Consider the following 19001-nt stretch of genomic DNA (forward strand, 5'->3'; position numbering starts at 1 on the left):
TGCAGGGATGAGTTTCAGAAAGGTTAGTAGGCTAAGCAGATGCCAGGTGAAAAAATGAACCTAGCCGAGGTATGTGTTGGATCTGAAATAACAGGACATTTAGCATGTGAGGTGCTGGCGAAAGAAGTGTACAGAGCTGCAAGGTTGCTCAGGGCCAGACTCAGATTTGTGTGCAAAAAGCAACCAGTCACCTGCAAGCCTCTTCAGGTTTAATCCTTAAGTAAATAACATTATTTTCAAAATAAAGTTACATACAAACAGTTGCAACTGCATTAAAACCTCAAACTTCTTTAATTATAAAAACAGTACAGAACTCATCCTTAAATTTCAAATCACTCAAATGATTTTATTTTTAAAAGCAAAATTCTATGAATAATGAAATTACAGCAGCTGCTGTATATTACAATATAGGGAAATGCAACTAAAAATATCCTCATAATAGATTTTTTTATTTTAGCTTACAAAATTCCATTCTGGTAAAAATAGTAAATTATCTTGTCTTGGAGCCAGATTCTACGTGGGGGACACAGCATGCCACCATGCCTCCAGTTAACAAATGCAGCCACACTACCATGGTGATGTGCTGAATAGAAACTGAAATGCTAAAATTGGATCTATTACCACCAGGTGGCTCATGATCAGAGGAAACAAGCTTCCTGATCAGCTGAAGAAAATACAGATGATTTGAAATAACTGGAACATGTGGTCCATGTGCCCTGACCTCCTGCCACCAGGAAACCCTGAATGGATTAAAATGGATTTACTGTTTGCAATGCAAAAAATGTACATAAGTGGTGAAATATTGCTCTAGGAATATATTAAAAGGGTAGTTTGTATGATGCATAGACATTTTACTGGCATATGGGATCCAATTTCTGAAGTCCTGAGCGAGGTCCTAACACTGCTAATGTAACTCAGAGGCATGGGCCCTGTGCTTAGCTGCAGATGCAGCCTGTGATCGGGCTCCACTGAGAGATGGGATTTTGCATATTCAAATAATCTTTAGATAAGGGCTACATTTTTCATAAAAGTCTAATCAGATGTCACTTCCCCTCTATTAGGCATGGTCTCTCAACAGCATCTCAATTCCCCCTGTGTCAGGGAATGTGACATGTGATAACTCACCTTACGAGTGCTCTTTTTCTTGTTCGATGCAAATGAAACCAGGCTCATTTAAACCACTGCTAATAGGATTTTTGCACTGAAATACTAAAGCTCTCAAATAATCAATTATGGCATGTTGGTGCAAGTAGCAATAACATTCAACTGCTCCTGCTTTAATTGCTAAAGCATGTCAATCAACACCAACAAGAATGTGACACTACCCTTAAAACTGATAGAGTGCTTTGTCCCAGCAAAAAAAAAATATCCATAAATGGTGTGTAATACTTGCTGGTTTTTTAGACATATTATTATGTGTCTTATCTATATGGCATAATTTGTAATAAAAAATCAGATGACAGTGAACATGAACTATAGAAAATATTATTGGATCGCTTCACCACCATAAAATTTGTATTTTTTTCTGTGCTCAAGACTTAGGATTTTTATGTTTCCCAAGGTACTAAAATCAGAAGTGGTTTTACTTTTTCTTTTTCTTGTTTTTCCTGTACTTTCTTGCCTGCCAGTATTTTTTCCAGTACATTTACCATTTGAGTGATCTTAAAGTATTCTTAGAAAAGGCCCTGGCTTAATATTACCTCTGCTAATAAAGATGAAGGTGTTCTTCATATTAAGGATTTGACCAGAGAGCTGTATAAACACTGTATCAGTTTACAGTATAATTGAACATGTAATAACCTATTAAATTAATATTAACTGTTTTAACAGCTTATCATTAGACCAAAGCAACCTGCATATTCAGACTCAGGTTGGACACCTTATTCTTGTTTGAGGCTTCTGGGTGACTCAGCCTTTCTCTTTCCATTCACCTTCAATCACTTATGATTTCCAGATTTGTTTTTTCCCCCTGTAGTTACACTGAATTGACTTTCATTCCTATCTATTACAGTGTAAAACCTATCAGCATGAGTTCAAGAAATAGCAATGTTAAGTTTTCATACATGATAAGGCATGTCTATTGCTAAAAGTTGTGGAGTTTCAATCTAAATGATATGGAATTTTGAGCTGATATTTTATAAAACAGAATCTGAATGGAAAAACCAAACAAATAGAGATGATTTTGTAAAGGAACATAAGTATTCCGGGTAAAACTTATCTCACATCTAAAAATTACCTTGTATTGCATGCATAAAAAATGTTCTAAAGGAGAAATTGCAATTATAAAAAGCAGGAGAATAACAGAGTACAGATTTGTCTTCATCGTGCTCGTCTGCTACAGTATTTGAAAATGCATCAGTTAAAGGTGTTTATTGCGTTGCACTTCAACTTTTTAGATAATCAAAAAAGAGACGTACAGACAACAAGGGTGGGAGGTTTATGACTTCCTGTTTAGACAATTGTTTTTTCCCATTTCAAACAAACGTATCTTATATAATAGTAACAATGGAAAACACGTGGTTTGGCCATTTAGGCTTTAAATTGCAAGATTGCGTGAGAAATATGGCAAAATTGTGCCTACCTGAGCAAATGGTGTCACAATCAAGTCATCTCCATGTCTGAAAAAATAAGCAGGGTTGTAAATTAGGTATTACTGAACGTTTATCACACTACTGTAACAGCAAGAAAATAAGGTTTTACAATGCACTGTAGGCAACTCCAGTTTTATTCCTCTGCAGTTACTCGCTGCTGCTGGCTTTACACATCCTGTCAAAAGTATGTATCAACTTAGCTATTGCCCAACTGCCTGGCATGTCTATGGGATGGCTGATGACCCAGCTGCGGGTTGGGCAGGTGACCAGCTGCCTAGGATTGCAGAGATTTCATCCCAAAGGATGGATGTGAAAACACCAAAAGTGACCCCATCGAGGGTTACCAGCAGGTTTGTAAGTACTGGAGGGGTAAGTCACTGCAGATGGCTGAGCACTACATCGCAGACGAATAAAAAGCTAGTAAAACTTTCAAACTGACTCACACTTCTATAGCTATAGGGGGTGTGACAGAGTATGTGCTGTTGCTGTGGCAACCTCACCCACTCCAGGGGTGACTATGGGCAAAATGCCGGGATGACGCACTGTAGGGGAGAAGGGAGGAAGGGCAAGAGGGTTTCCTTCTCTTCAGCACTAAAACCTGCCACTTCAAATGGTTTCAAAAAAATACAGTCTTGTAAATACAAGTAGGCTGAAGGGCTGTTGAGCTTACAAGTAGCATCTGTAGCACAGAGGATATGGAGTCAGAGCTCTCCAGAGGACCACAAGGACAGGGAAAACATGGAGTTTTCTGTAATTTTATCTAGTATATGGCACCAATCAAGATGAAAAGAAATTTTCCAAAGACAAAAATCCAATACGACTCTGTTTTTAATTCTCCTGTATTTTCCTGCAGTGAATTCATTGTGGCAAATTACAAATTGCATCTTTCAGCAGAAATTACATTGCTTTGGTGCTATTATAATGTTATTTAAGTTTAAGCATAAAATAAGAGTATTTAACAACAGATTTCAAGTCCATGAAAACCTAATCAGGAAAAGGCTTTCTGATAAATGGAGAAATATCATTTGCATTTGAATTGCTACAACATCATTCTCATGATTTATATACTGTTCGCAGGTTTTTTTTCAGGTATTACCTCATAAAAAAGCAGTAAGTACAACCAGAGAGCCTGTATGGATGAAACAAAACTCCCCAGTATTCAGAATTATTATAATGCTTACTATCTGTGTAGCTGTTTTTATTACCATCTCATTTATCTGAAATAGAGAAATGGATTTTTACAGACCCTGTGGAAGAAATCTACACTTTTAACAAGGTCTTTGCAGGAGTAGTCGGAATTGTATTGCTTCAGGTGAAGCTCCAGCTCCAGCCTGGCTGCAAAGCACGTAAGCCTGATCCTCAAACCAAAACAGAAGAAACATGGGCACCATGGGAGGAATTCAGAGGCTTTAATTGCCCAATGAAGCCAAATCCAATGGGTTATTATAGACATCGTGGATCAGTTAGTGACCAGCTGAGTTTAGCACCTCTTCAAATTTTCATTGGGTCATGAAAATATCAGGAAATGCCCTAGACTATAATTTCTGATCAGGACTGCTTAATGAGTTACACAGCTACACAAAGGCTTCAGCAGAAGGATAAGCCACATCCATCTTATCCTTTTCTCTCCTGTTCTCCACTTGAACAGATATAGTGTGAATATGGACACTATGTCACTTCCAGAAAAAGTACACTCTTTGTCATCAGATTCTGTGAAATGATATTTTCTGCTGTGTGACAGCCGGCTTACCTGTTTCTCAGTAAAATCTGTTAATTTCTTCCCTTTTATAAAGAATATTTTACTATTTGTGTATAGATACTCCATTTTATTTTGACACCTGAAAAGAGGCACAGCTGTGTTGAGCAAGAAATTCTGCATTAGTCACCTGAATGACTTCTGCAAAGGTGGAAGAGCCTAAAACTTCAAGTGAATTATTTGTCAGTCTCCCTCACATGTACCCACTTTATCCGTTACTCAGGTTGTTTAAGCAAGAAGCAAACAAAGCATTGAGCAAATTCTTAGATATGAGTGTGTTCTCTAAGAGATCAAATTCTGCACAGAAACTGCATCTAAAATCAAAATGCAAACCCATTTTTTACTTATCTAGTCTAATTCCCACATGTGGAAATGTTGAAGGGGCCAAAACCTGGAGACGAAAAGGTTTACAAGTAGCAGAAGCACTGGACAAAGAACAAAAATACTGAATTGTTTCTACCTGTAAATAAACCAGATAGAGGAGAGCTAGTTCTTTCTGGTGTCACAAGCACCTGTCAGTGGCAAACACTCTGAATGCCCAATATTCAAAACGACACAAATGCACAAAATATTCATCAGTGCTTCAAATCTGGAGGCAACTGCCACAACGTAGGTATTAACCGTCAAAGTGCAGATTGGCAGAACTATGAAAATAGGGTGGGCCACCTTCTCAAAATCTCTTGTGGACTTCCTTACCAGAGGTGGTACTTTCTTGCTCTCCTTCCCACTCAGTATCCCTCTTTGCCAGCCTTTGAATGCTGAGGCAATTCTAAGAGGCAACAAATACACGTTTCTGGGATTTCTGTCCTGGAGTTTTTCTTTCCTTCTCTACAAAACAGCATGACCTCTAGTTTTCAAACTTCATTCTACTTGAGCTCTTGCTGGACTGCATTTCATTGGAGAACACTGATAAAATACTGTAGCTTGTTATTTTTTAGAGGAGGCATTATTAAATACTGATTTAGTGCACTGAAATCAACCCACGGTTTAATTTTCACTTTTCAAATGCCCCTTGTGTCAAGAACAGCAATTCCAGATATTATCATTATTTTCGTCAAAGTGTCATACTGAAAGTACAGGTATCCACAGCTTTCACAAAGCAGTTTAGCACACACCAGACACACTTGAACAGAAAAGTAATTGCATAGCGTGGTGAGTAATCTTTAATCCACACTGGGTCAGGAAATCTGGAAAAGGTAAGAGTGCTCAAAAAGGGAGAAGACATGTCTAAAGTGGCTGTGTTATTGTTTTTGTACAGCAGAGCAAGAATGTATGATTCAATCATTGATTGCCATTGATCCATGGTGTACAGAGGTGCAGTAAACACTCCAGTGTATGAGTGTCCTGCTGTTTTCTTTTCAGATGATACAGAAGCTGATAGATGATTCTGTCTGGATTCTGGACAGGATAGTGCCACACATCTATATACAGAAGCAGCAACAGGGCGTGTAAATCCTATGCAATACTTCACAAGCATCTACAGACAGAGCTGTTAATCTTTAGGGTTAGAAGAAATCGCTCACATCAGCGTTAGACTCCATTAACTAGAATGCCTGGCGTACTTGTTCACATCTTCATTTTTCAAAGGAAAGACAGATTTGAAAGCAGAGTAATTTTCGCATAGCCCCAAAATTTAAAATGATTAAATCCCCACCATGAGAAGAGACTGCTGAAGCACACAACAGTCTACATGAGATGAATCACTGCTACATAAAACACAGGCCATATTTACATTAGAAGACCAAAGATTATGTAATGCATTGCAAGTTATTTACCATGTTAAAGTGATGAAGCCTGGCCTTCTGCAAATTTTCTAGGTTTTGCTTCCTAAGCCTTTCCTATGGGACATACCTGAACTCACTCCATATAGCCTTTGAAGACTGTTGCCAAATAAAAAGTATAAAAATTCTGCTTCCTTCCTTCAAAATTGGCATTAATTTGTCTCTTCTATCCCTATTACAGAACAGCAATTAACTTTACCTCAACTAAAAAGGAACTTAGAGATGCATGCATTAAAAAAACAAAGAGAAGCTGGCAGGAAGATTAACACAAGCATAGACAGGGTGACTGCATAACCTTCATTTCTTAATTAAGTTGGGATAACCTAATATGATCATCTAATAAGAGGAGTAGCTAGAGAGAGATTCTGCAGACCTGTTATGATACTGTTAAAAAAGAGAGGGTGTTTTTTTAATGTGGTCAGAAAAAAGTCAAGGTACCCATTAAGGAGAAGTGAGTCCCAGAACTTAGAGACCACTAGAAATGTTAGTACTCGCCAGTGTGGAGCTTCGCAGGGAAGGTCCTGAATAAGGTTTGTCTTCCTAAAGGCCATACTAAACCCAGATTAAGACTTTCTAGGCACATGTGAAGAATACCAAGCAAGTGATCTCGAGGAGATGTATTGCAGACAGGAGACATAAACAGGACAAATAAGTGCTCTGTCTAAAGAGGGGTGGGGAGAGGGGAACAGGTATTTATGCCAATTTCAACATACCTTCTCATAGACAACATATAGTCAAAATGAAATTCCTGGTTAAACTTGACACAATTTTTATTGCATAAATTATAAGTCTAGCGGAAAGAATCTTGATGTCACACTCCTCCATTTGAATGAAAACCTCACGTATCTGCCCAGGGGAAGTACTGGCTGAGGATGCCAGCTGGGCTTTAAATCCAGCTGGCATAGTCTGTGTTGGATTCTCTGGCTACAAAGTTGGGACACAGACTATGTGAAAGAATAAAGCTGCCAACTGACTTTGAAAAGCCCTAGGGGACTGTGGCTGTCTGGAATTCCTGAACTGTGCTCCACAGCAAGAGTGAAGGCTTTTGTCACATTTTGTCACAAGGACTGACTCCATTTTTATAGAATTGTATTTGGGCATTTTTTGATTTTTTTGTTTTTAATATAGAAACATAGGAAACATAAAAGCAGGGAAAATCCATACTGTTTACATAGTACCTACAAAATAAGAAGATGAACATGAAAGTAGTCTTCTATTTGAATCAGAAAATCTATTGCAGCCCACTTTTTCAGTGTAAGCATCTAAATTTGGATTAAACATTACATCCACTTATTTCTCTCATGTACAAGGCTGATTCAGACTTGCTGTCCAATAATGCTATAAATACATCTTAAATGAGACATGAGTGTTTTGCTTGCAAATATGCTGGAACACAAATATACTGAGTGCAAAACCATAAATGGAGAACAGAGAGTAGGGTGATTGTTTACCCTAATTGCTAGGTTGGGGTTTTTTTTCTGCCCCAATAACATTTTATACGTGAAGCCAAATAAATGCACAAAAACCATATGAATTAGGTATGCTGAAAAGATGCACATTGCTCAGATTCAGATTTTAGCAGCAATGAAATCTGATTCTAGACTGCACTCTGACAGAGTAACAGAAACATTGTGTGATGATACTAGTCAGCAGAAGCTGTGCTCTAAGGACAGCAAGTGGGGTGGCTGGCTGCTCCACACATCATCTGCCTTTGGAATATCTGAATGGGATGGTCTGCAATACTGATTTGGCAGAGTCAGAAATCGCACTGCTCCAACTTAGTTTATTCTGTAGGAAAGTGCCTAAATCACATCACATCAATTTCTAAAGCCTTCAAAGACAATTTTCTAGTGCTAATATGAGACGGTCCAGGCCTGGCTCCAAAAGCTGAGGCTGACTGTGGTTAAGAGGCACCTCTCGATGTAGTGCCCACATTATGGGGTGTGACAGAAACTGGCTTACAGCTTTTCCCAGATACTCAGTGGGTTGTCAGCAATTTGCATCTCACTGAAAGGCTGAGCGCCATTTGGGGGATGATCAGCCATCTAGGGCAGGGGCTAAAGACTATGACACTGTGCGGGGCGCTGGGTTTTAGGGTTGAAGGAGCAAGCAGTTGAAATTGTTGTTGGAGTCATGAGCTACAGACGAAGAGGTTGTTTTTCCCAGAGCACTTCTTTATTTCTGGGAACCATGTACCTTACAGGATCTTTATGAAGAGCTACTTGAAACCACTTGTTCTATCACACAATAGACTGAAATTAGACCCTGAATGAAGCAGACTGTCATTAGCTACTGTCTGAGTGTTTTTGAACACCACATTTTTCTATAGCACTGTGCAGTTATGTCCTCCTGATACTTCTTTCTAATACAGCAGCAGAGCTTGCCCTAATTAGCCAAAAGTATTGCTGTAATACTGGGAGTTCTGGAGAGTTCAGTCTACTTAATTTCAATTGAGTTTACAATTGAGCTTACCCAGATGGAAGAGGGTTCGCTCAAAAAAGCCGCAGTTCCTGAGAAGTCAAATATCCCAGCCAAGAGAAAGGCTGGCTATAATAGTTCTCCTCAAACTATCTAACTAAGCAAGTTAGACTTAGGAAGGCACACCAAACGGAAAAAAAAAAAAACCCAAACATTTCTCCAGCATAAATTTCCCTAGAAAATACTTCAGATGTGTTTCCAAACACCCCGATCAACTTCATACGGAGCACAAATCAAGTTATTCCACTACGGCATCTTGATGAAGAAAACAATACTTGTCTGCCTTATGATCAGAGATCCAAAAGACAGTTCAAAACAAATGTGGATTATTACACATGGCTAATACACACCAAAATATGCCATGTACATGTTCCTGGAGCTTTCCAGGTACAATGGATATTTTGTACAAGAAAGTACTTTAATTTTTCATGCTGCCTCTTTAGCATCTCAGTTCCTGAAGATACACTGTCAGGTTTGAAAGAAGCCTTTGAACACTTGGAATCTGCTCTGTTGAAGTCATCAGTGTTAGGTCACCCAAATTACAATCTTACTTCCAGTTGAACTGCATAAACACCCAAGGTGAGGAGCGCTCTAAAGACTTGGAAAGACAGAATTATCACACCAATTACAGACTAAATGGCTGAAAAGGAACAATGAATACCAAAGTGTTTTTAAATCAGAATTTTGAGATTTAATCCAGGCAGTATCAGGAAACATTATCTGGTTACCTCTGTACCTTACAGTGCATCACCAGCATCACATCACAGCTCCTGTGCTTTCAGCAGACAAGAAACAAGAGACTTTGCTGGGTGACAAGGGCAGATAAGTACATTTTAGTGATGGTGATCTGAACCAAGGCCCATCAAATCCAGAAGCTTCATTCAGGATTGCTGGATTGGCTAGAAGCAGAATCAGCTGTCTAATTCAAAGAACAGGAAGTATTACTGTTTTTCTCAATTCCATGTCATATGCTATAGCAGCACTATCAGGCTTCTTCTATCTCCCACAAAACTATCATAGCACATTTTGAAGAATTCAAGATCAAGGCTTCTTGTGTTAGACCCAGCTACTTCCTTGCTCAGGAAGCTTAAATATTTTCCAAAGAGACTGCACTTGCACGTCTTACTTGGGTAATCTGCCTGAGGAAATCATGTAGGTACTGATGTAGTGGGCCATCACAGAAGGATGCCAGCATGATATGCAAGATACAAAACCACTGGAAAGCTTAAGAAATCACCCCTATCATATTGCCCCTAACAGCCACCTAACTTCAATGCCTTACTCCTACCATAATACAGCAGATCATTTAGATGACAGAAGAATGGTGGACAGCCCTGACTAACTGGCCTGCATGAAGTCTGACAGAATTATTCAGTCCTAAAGGGAAACTTCCCTGAAGGGAAGAGCATGGACTTGTCAGACTGTTTCACATGTGTAGGTGGTTTTCCTTCAAAAACTGGAAGGCAGTCTGCCTGGGGGCGACTGAGGCAATGGCAAGGGAAAAGAAGCTACTGCAGTGCAGGGGTCTAGTTTGTGTGTTGAAGGAGCAGCTGGACTAAGCCAGTGGATGTAGGACTTTAAACCAGAAAAGAGCTGAACTCAATCAGAAATGCCTGGGCCAATTCAGCAGTGCCATTGTTAGACAGTTCATACAATAGAAATCATCATTTAGCCCTAAGCAAATCTGTAAAACAAACAAGCATCAGTGACTAAAGGATAGTTTTGTTTTCTGCTCAGGTTAGAGAAAATTAGTGAGTGGGCGTGCATACATGACTAGAAGCAATCAAGCTAGTGTAGCTTAACGAGTTACTATTAATCGGTTTTGATTGCATTAGCTGACATATATAAATGCTTAGCTTGTTGCAAATGAAAATAAAATGTGTTACCTTGAACTGCTCTTAAGCAGCAGACATTTGGTAGCTTGCTTGTCCCTGCTCCAAATGCTTAAGTGCTGAGAACTGATACGATTGTCTTACTTCTGAAGAATGACTTTCCATGTGAATCTCCTACTGCTGCAGGCTGAAAAGTTTCCTCTCTAAAAGAAATTAGAGCAGAGTTGCTGAGAAGAGCACCTGTGCAAGGTAACTTCCCAGCCTGAGCAAGCTTGCTGTCAGCTAGCCACAGGAAGATTGTCGCAGCTTCAAGGTTTACAAAAAAGGGTCTGCTAACCAAATTCAAAGGCCCCTAAATGTACATAATAAGAAGAAACAAGAAGATGTCAAGACAAAGAAGGTAAAATCGTCAGAATTTCAGATAGTCCATTTTCAGGGAACAAACTCTACACAGCAATAGTGCCATTGCAAGCACAGAGCATTTGTGCCCTGAGGAGTGAAACAAGATCTAATGTTCTGAGTTGTGAAACAAATTCAGACTGTGTATGCAGGTGATCACTGAGCTGGCAAAACAATCTAAGAGACATCCCCCCAAAATATTTGTGTCCTTTACAGAGCTCACTTTCTCCACACTGCTGCCGTCCTTCAGTAAGGCACACACATAGAAAGCACACCCATCCTCCCTCCCCTCTGCTGCAGATCTGCGTAGCAAGCCCAGAGATGACTAGAGCTGTGATGTAGCCGAAATCTCAGCGAAGAACTGGGTTTGGTACCATGTTATTAAAAACATGCCACCTCTGACTGAAGAAGTTTAGGAATTCACTCTGCTTTGTTTAGCACAGGAGCAGTAACTTGCCATTTTGTTTCAAACACCCACTATTTCCAGAAGGGGGGTGGGGTGGGGGGTGGGGTGGGAAGTCTGACACATTGAAAGTGTTTGAAGGGGAAGTGATGTGTTTAACAAATTAAGAGTTATATCTGGAAAATGATTGGATTTCAGCATTCAGTCACAAACCAATGATTCTGTATTGTTTAAACATAAGATATTAAACATAAGATAAAATCAGGTTTCATGTCATAAAAAAAATCCTCATTCAACAACCAAATAAAGGCATATTAGAACACCTCAAAATCTCTTGAATTAAAAAAGCAGATCAAATGAAGTCCTCTCAATGTGAAAATATTCCCTTTTTATTTACAACATAACTGATTTCCTGATCAACCAATGAATGTAGCGCAAACTTATTATTTGACCTTAAGCAAGCTGGATATTACTGAGTTCTTTGTTTTGGATTCCATTATTCCATTTGTAACATGTTCAAAACAACTGGACGGGACACAGTGGTCTTTTTTTCCAAATGTTTTTCTCAATAACTCAGAAAAAGATTGTATCTGACTTACTAATTACTTTGCTTAATTTAAGCTGCAACCTGGAGATTTATTCAATTCTAAAGATCTTAAGAACAAAAAGGCAAAACCCAATGAAGCAAAATATTGGCCTATTTTTCCTAAAGCCATGTAAGTACAGTTATTTCCATGGGAAAATGTCTCAAGCAATTTAATATTTTTGTTTTCATTTAAAATTGTTTCTAAGCTGAAAGACACAGAGAAAATGCATCTTAAAAGATTTTTTTAAAGAAGGCTGGACTTTGAAGTTTAACTGCCTCTTTTCAGCCAGTAATATCTATGATAGAGTAGTAACACAAGTTCTGAGAAAATAATCTGATAAATCATAAGGAATTTCATCAGCAGTGTATCTAGAAACACAGACAATTATTTCTGATTTTTTAAACTGAGGTGAAATTACTCTGCTCAGTAAATGCGTATCTTTTGTGTTCTCCTATAATCTTGGCCAGAACCTTTCAGAGAAAAGGGTGTTTTTCTCTGTAACTGCAGATGCATACTCACAGCCTTTTATTAAGAAATCCAGGCCCTCCTGGTTCAGAAACAGAAGAATAAGCTGCATCACTAGCAACTTGGCTTCCTGTTCTGGATGAGAAAAATATAGCCTCATTTCATGATTTTATTGGCATATTAAAGGCTCAAGTGAACCTTTTTTCACTGTCTGTGTTTCCCATCTTTGTCTGCCATTATTTTAAAGTATATTCTTTTTATGAATCTGATCCAGATTGAATACAATGTAAGTTTTTAAAAAGCTGAGCAGGCTGTCAAGAACTGGGAAATGTGTACAAGTTTACCTCAGAAATTCTCTTCTCTGGCAGTTGTTCCACCTGCCAGTTAAAGGGATATTTCAGCCCATTTGCAGCTTCAGGTCAGGACCAGACCTGCCAGTTACTGACAAATAAGGGAACTCCCTACCTTGGAATTTCCCTTTATTTAAGGTAATATCCACAGCCAGAATAATTCTGTTATTCTTTGCAAAATTACAGGTTATTTTGGCACTATTTTGGAAAAAGATACCCCCCCCAAATTAAAAATCCCACAACTATTTCTCTAGCTATAAAGAAGGGGATAATTCATCCTGACAAAACAGCTCACATCTCTGTATGTCAGTATCCTTGTATATCAGACTACGGAAGTTCTTTTTATTCCAAAGTAGTCCACATTTGGGTTTTATTATTCAAATAGATGATTACTTTTGTGAAAAAAAAAAAAATAAACCTGGAGCCAAGGTTTACAGACATGTTCAAATACAGCCTACAAAGTAGCTTGCCCTCAAGGAGAAGGCAGGATAATACTGTAATTATAGGGAAAAAATTCTGGAGTAAATTGCGTTCTCTTGACATTCATTTTACCTGTAGGTACAGGGATGCTACTACCTACAGAAGGTATTGGCAGAATAGCAGTAGGTTGGCCAGTTTAGGGAATAGGTGTATTGGTGGCCATTTGGGCATTTAGCAGATCACCAGGGCAATGACCCTGCAGCTTCCTACGGTCATTGTTCCGTGGCTATGTTCTGATGCTTAAAAGATGGAAGCAAGGTTTAATGAAAATCAGTAAATTTTGTGTAATTATTCTGATTAGAACTTACAGTGATATTTCACCTGACTGGGGAAACAGTGCTGAGCCTCTCTAAATACATAAAACTTGTATATCAGACTATGGAAGATCTTTTTATTCCAAAGTTGTCCACATTTGGGTTTTATTATTCAAATAGAGGATAATAAAAAAAAAAATTTAAAAGAAAAAAGGATCATAAAAAAGCACACCAGCTGCTTTTTTACTGAGTAAGGTTCAGTTGGCCAAGTCCTGGAAAGACCAGGATGTTGCATCTGAGCTGTGTTCGGTGACTTTGTGGAAATGGGAAAAGGGTGACAATAAACACTTAAGGAGTGTTTATTGTCAAATGGCTTTTCCCCTAGATACCTTCAGAAGACATCGTCGACCTCAGACAGACTTCTGTACTGAGAGCTTCTTAGTCTTCTGGACTGGTTTGCTACACTCTGGTTCTGTTTCTTCAGGATCATAGAGGGACTTACATGATTTTGTTCCTTTAGAGTGGCAGTTAAAACATGGGCTCTGCCCCAGCCAGTGGAGTGCTTACTGGCTTTTCTCTAGTGTTCATGAGAATGCTACTGATTTCATTGAAGAATCCATTTTTTAACCTGGTTAGAGACCTGGTTTTTACTAAAAAAGAGATTGTCTTCTAAGCAGGTTTCTCGCTCTGTTAATCACAGCAGTGATTCCTTAGCAAGAAACATTAGAAGTGTAACTTTTTCTGCCTCTGCCTGCATTTGTCAGTTCTGAGCAGCAATAGCAGTTCCAACAGATCAACAATCAGGCCACCTCTGCAAGACACCCAGAAAGCCCCCTGCTTCACTGATGCCCTCGGACACACACCTGACAATTCATCCAGTACAACACTGATGATTTTGCTAACCTTGCAGCTAGCTTCTGTTACCTTTTTCCTGTTTTGCAACAGTGCTGTTTGAGACACACACACATACACCGCCCCACCCCCCCAACACTGACACCCCACCCCCCCTTTACTATCCATCCTTTTAAACTTGTTTTTTTGTCTCTCATCAGAGATCCTGCCCTGTAATTCCTCATATTGGCTCGCTCATCTTCACTGTCTCACTCATTTGCTTCTCTTTCCCTTGCACATCCTCTATCTGCTGGAAACCCCATAGCCAGGTTTCACAATGCATCTGTGCACTTCTGCCTTGGATTTTGCACCACCCTGTCTAAACCAACTGCCTCTCACAGTTCACAGCCTTGAATGGCTTTTTCTCATCTTCTCATATCATCTTCATGTCCTGCTTTTTTTTTTTCTTCTCTAGGACCATGCTATTTCTTCTGAGAGAACAAAAAATACGTTACTGACTCCCACTCCTTTTTATTTGTTTTTCCTTTCTTATCATACAGCTGCCTTTTCTGTGTCTTTCAGTGACGTAACTGCACCCACGTTTGTCTCACTTACCTTCTCTCATCTGAACAGCCTTGCACTTATCCCGTCTTTTATTCTTTTCTGTAGCTATCCTGGCTCCTCAGCCTCTCTAATTTTAGAATACTTTCTGCCTCCCCCTTCTCTGCCCTTGTTTCTGTTACTTTCCATCTCGACTCACTGAATGAAACTCCCTTTGGTAGGTCTGTGGGGTTTACTACTTTGGGCATAGGGACTCACATTGTACCTTTTCCTGGGGATAGAATCCGACTGTATTAGTCTCTTGGTTATCATCTTATGCTTTGACTTTATGTTGTTTGTGGCAGAGCCCATCTTTTCATCTGGGGTTTGCAGAGAACTGAGCACAGCTGTGTTCCCTTCCTCGGCTGGAGCTGTTCAAATACTGACAGAATGATGAATTCCGTACCTTCGCACTGCCATCCACTGGCTGCCTTTTATCATGACACTCCGTATTTGAAGTCTTCAAGTTTTGTTTTTTGTTCCATATGCTGCTACTGAAGTGGAATCTATTATTTTAAGCACGCTATTTGAGAGTAATGGAAATGCCAAAAATCTTTATGTTATATTCTTTCCAACTACGAGACGCATGCCTTTTGCCTTCTATTTTGCTTTACAAAGTGAAATACTGAGGTTGGTAACTTAAGTACTGAAGAATCAGGGGATTCTAGGTTTGTCTGTTACATAAAATTAATTCACTTCCATTACCTAAGTGATGTGTATGTTTTGTAAAATATTTTGCTTATGCTTAAGAAACATGCAGTACTTCCTCTTTCATTCCTTGGTTTTCTTTTACTTCATTTTGGTGATATAATCAAATTGATTATAATTAAGCTTACTGATATATGATTAATATTCTATGGTTAAAACAACTTGCTTTTTAGATTTCCTAATGTGCTCCCATCCTAAACAGTGGCAGGAATACTTAACATCTTAGTACAGCAGCTCCTCTATGACAGGAGACTGCGAAAATCTATCCAGATGTGAGGTCCAATAAATTTTAAGATGTGTTTTAAGAACATTTTGAAAGGAAGAATAGATACAAATATCCAAAGCATAAAGTGTGCTCAGTGTTTCTGTAATTCAATTGTTTATCCAATTTACTGCTCTGTGCTGAAATATTACCCAGAATTCTAGGAAATGCAGAAGTGGATTATGAGTTCAAGGATGGAGCACTAACTGAATTCTTAATTGAAATGACTCATTCTAAGCAACACAGTGACCTAGATTGCCCCCTGAATGTAAAAATCTTTCTAAATGGTATATTGGCACAGGTGCCACACTAAAAGCTGGACTCTGATCTATCTAAAAGAAGGGTTATCTGTCAGAGGAAGATTTGCTGGAAGAGGGTCTCTAAAATTTGCAAGTGAAATGCATTTTTACTTATGACAAGGAAAGATGGATTGGTCTTTTTCTTACTCATTTTGTCTCAAGCAAAACTGGTCACACATGGCACAAAGCTTATAAGTAATTCAATCCATGGGACTTAACTGAGGTACTGACCTTACACAAACCCTCTGTAAAAGTATGAGTTTTTCTCATCTTGAAACTCAGATAGAAAGAGAGAAATTATTAGATGGACTAATCAACATTTCTAAAAATTACATGTAAGCTGAAAATGGGAGTATTAAATTATAATGACTGCAGGTAAAATATCAGGTGAAATTTCACTCATTATTATAGAAACCTTTTTCCTTTGTTGTGTGTACTCTTACTTTTTAAAGAAGAGATTGATTGGGGTTTGCCTCATTAAAAAATAGTTTTTATTTTAATGCTGGATTTTTAATGCTTTAGACTTTCTTATTCACTAGGGGACTGTTACAAGTACGGTCCTTTATTTTAGTGATTTAGAATTGAACCATAAACACCTACTTGGCAGTGAAATTTGGAGCAGGTAAGGCAAACAAACAAATTAATTATTCTTAATTTCTACTACTTAGAAGTGACTAGAAGCTAGGACATTTAACATGGTTTTAGTGTCTTACAAAAGAAGAGATTTGCACCTGACTTCACTACCCATGCAACCTGGGGTCTACACACACACATAGTGGGTATGACCCACTAGCAGAAAATACACACATCACAGAACAGTGAGAGAGGACAGAATAACTTTCCAAAGGCCTTTTGTTAAATTTTTGCCTTTTAGTTAAAAGGATATTTAAAATAATTTTTGTCTCTCTTGAATTTATTAATTTTTGCCAGCTGGTAAATCTACTAACTAAAAGCTTAAACATAACCGATGCAAATAAACAGAATATTTTTCTTAAGAACATTAAGAAGCAGAAATTGAGTTTCTATGGCTTTGCTTGAAAACTGTAGCCAGAAAATCAGTTCTCAGTGTTTTGATACACCAGTACTGACTGTCTTCATTACTTGTCAAAGCTAATAAAGTGCATAAATACATCAAGTACACCCTCATGTTATCCTTACTTTCAGAAAACTGCAGAAACAAGTACCAGGTTTGTTAAAGAAATAAAAAATTATCCATGATGTCAGCAGCATGATTACTGTCTTTGATTTTAAAAAGAAATGTCTTCTGTCTAGAAAAATCTGAAGACAGAAGATAAAACATAGGCTAAAAGTATTTTATAATGTACTTACATATCACTGGCGATGGAGGAGTTCCTGGACATGGACTTTGGAGACAGGTCATAGTCACTGTCTGACCGGTAAAGGAAAGACTCCCTACGCTGACTGTGGACAAAATTTGCCTGAAGAATTAGCCCTGATCCAGGGCTCGTCATGGGATCCAAGGGACTTCGTCCCGATGATGTACCATTGTCTACATCGAAACTGCAAAAAGAAAGGAGAAAAAGATTTATACAATTAACGTAAGAATTTTGAAAGTAATAAACATTCTTTTGACAAATTTATCACTAGGTAATTACTTCCTGATAATAACAGGGAAATAAAGACATGGTCAACTCCACTGCTAAGCCAAAACGCAAGGCTCACAAGAAATATACTTTAAAATTGCTGACAACTAAATAAAACAAGTCCAAAAGAAAAGAAATTTAGTAGACAAAAAAAACCCCACTATTAGGAATACAGGAAGCCTTATGCTTCTCTGCATGTAGACTGTTGATGAGCTCTATACCTGAGGAAGCATAATGTTTCATTATTTCCCTCCTCAGGCCCCATCTCTCCTGAGCTGGACCCTCATTATCCTGTGTCCCACTGCTGAGGCAGTTGAGGGCTTTTTTGTTACTGAGTACCCGGCCCTAATATTTTCATTACTACCAAAATATTTCAGGAAACTGTTTTGTCTTGTCCCAATAAACAAAGTGCTGGGGTGGGATTAAGGCGTATGTGGGTGCTTGGGCATGTTTGTGTGCCTTAGAGTTGCTATTTTACAATTGGATTGAAGTTTTTCGCTCACTACCAAGCAGCGCAACTTCCACGGTTGTTTAGATCTTCAAACTATACAGTTTAGATCCAGCACTTCTAGGTATTGTATTTTGTATTAAGAGTGGTAAACAGGCTTATCTTTCCTAGGAAATACTGCCATCATGACATGCTGATGGGTGAGGGTAGAGAAAGAAAGAGGAGAGAGAAGATGCTCTTTCATGTAGTCTGTGATGTTTCCACAAAGGGCTTTGAAAATCGGTGTAAAGAACTTGAATGGGAGTCTGCAATCAATTAGAAACTAGTGCAAGGTGGTCAGTGCTGGGAGGATGCGCTCATGGCAACTTGTGGTGCTTAGCAGCCTGACATCTGCATTTGGTACCATTAGGAGTCTTTTTGGAGCATGTGGCTCTGGTTTTAGACCTAATGTGTTTTGGTATGCAATATCAGAGGTTACAGATGAGTGTATTAGCAAGATTATGTCCCCATCTTATGGGATGGAGCACATTTTATCCAGCTAAAAGTGGAAGATTACTTTTGTTTCCCTAGTTGGTTCTGTCTCTATAAAATCAAAGATCAGTTTTTATTTGCTATGCTAATGGGAACTTAATACTGCTAAAGCATTTAGGAATGAGGGATGAACACAGGATCTTTCCCGTGATTTTTTAAACATGGGTAAGTGTTAACATCATAGTATGCATATGTGCTGAACTCATCTAAAGTACTTAATTTAAAACAGTGTTCAATGAAGGACACCCACAGGTTTTCAATTATATCTAATGACACTGGAACACAAAATAGCCAGTACATGTCAGCTGTTGATTAGACTTCAGCCTGCTGCAGGTGTCACAG

General features: G+C 38.6%; 1 protein-coding gene across 6 annotated transcripts in view; it reads right to left on the reverse strand.

Moving 5' to 3' along the window:
* The window catches only part of PDE4D (phosphodiesterase 4D), a 626273-nt gene that overhangs the window by 109809 nt on the left and 497463 nt on the right, over positions 1 to 19001 (reverse strand). For 5 of the 6 annotated variants that reach the window (XM_080372937.1, XM_080372936.1, XM_080372939.1 and 2 more), the window contains 2 exons: positions 17406 to 17597; positions 2582 to 2618 (listed from right to left, as the gene is read on the reverse strand). In XM_080372937.1, coding sequence (XP_080229063.1) covers positions 2582 to 2618; positions 17406 to 17597 — 229 coding nt within the window. Of the gene's footprint in view, positions 1 to 2581; positions 2619 to 10492; positions 17598 to 19001 lie in introns of those variants that run through there. The other variant, XM_080372941.1, reaches the window with a different exon arrangement.

Source organism: Falco punctatus (assembly GCF_963210335.1).
Source record: "Falco punctatus genome assembly, chromosome: Z".
Classification (NCBI taxonomy): Eukaryota; Metazoa; Chordata; class Aves; order Falconiformes; family Falconidae; genus Falco; species Falco punctatus.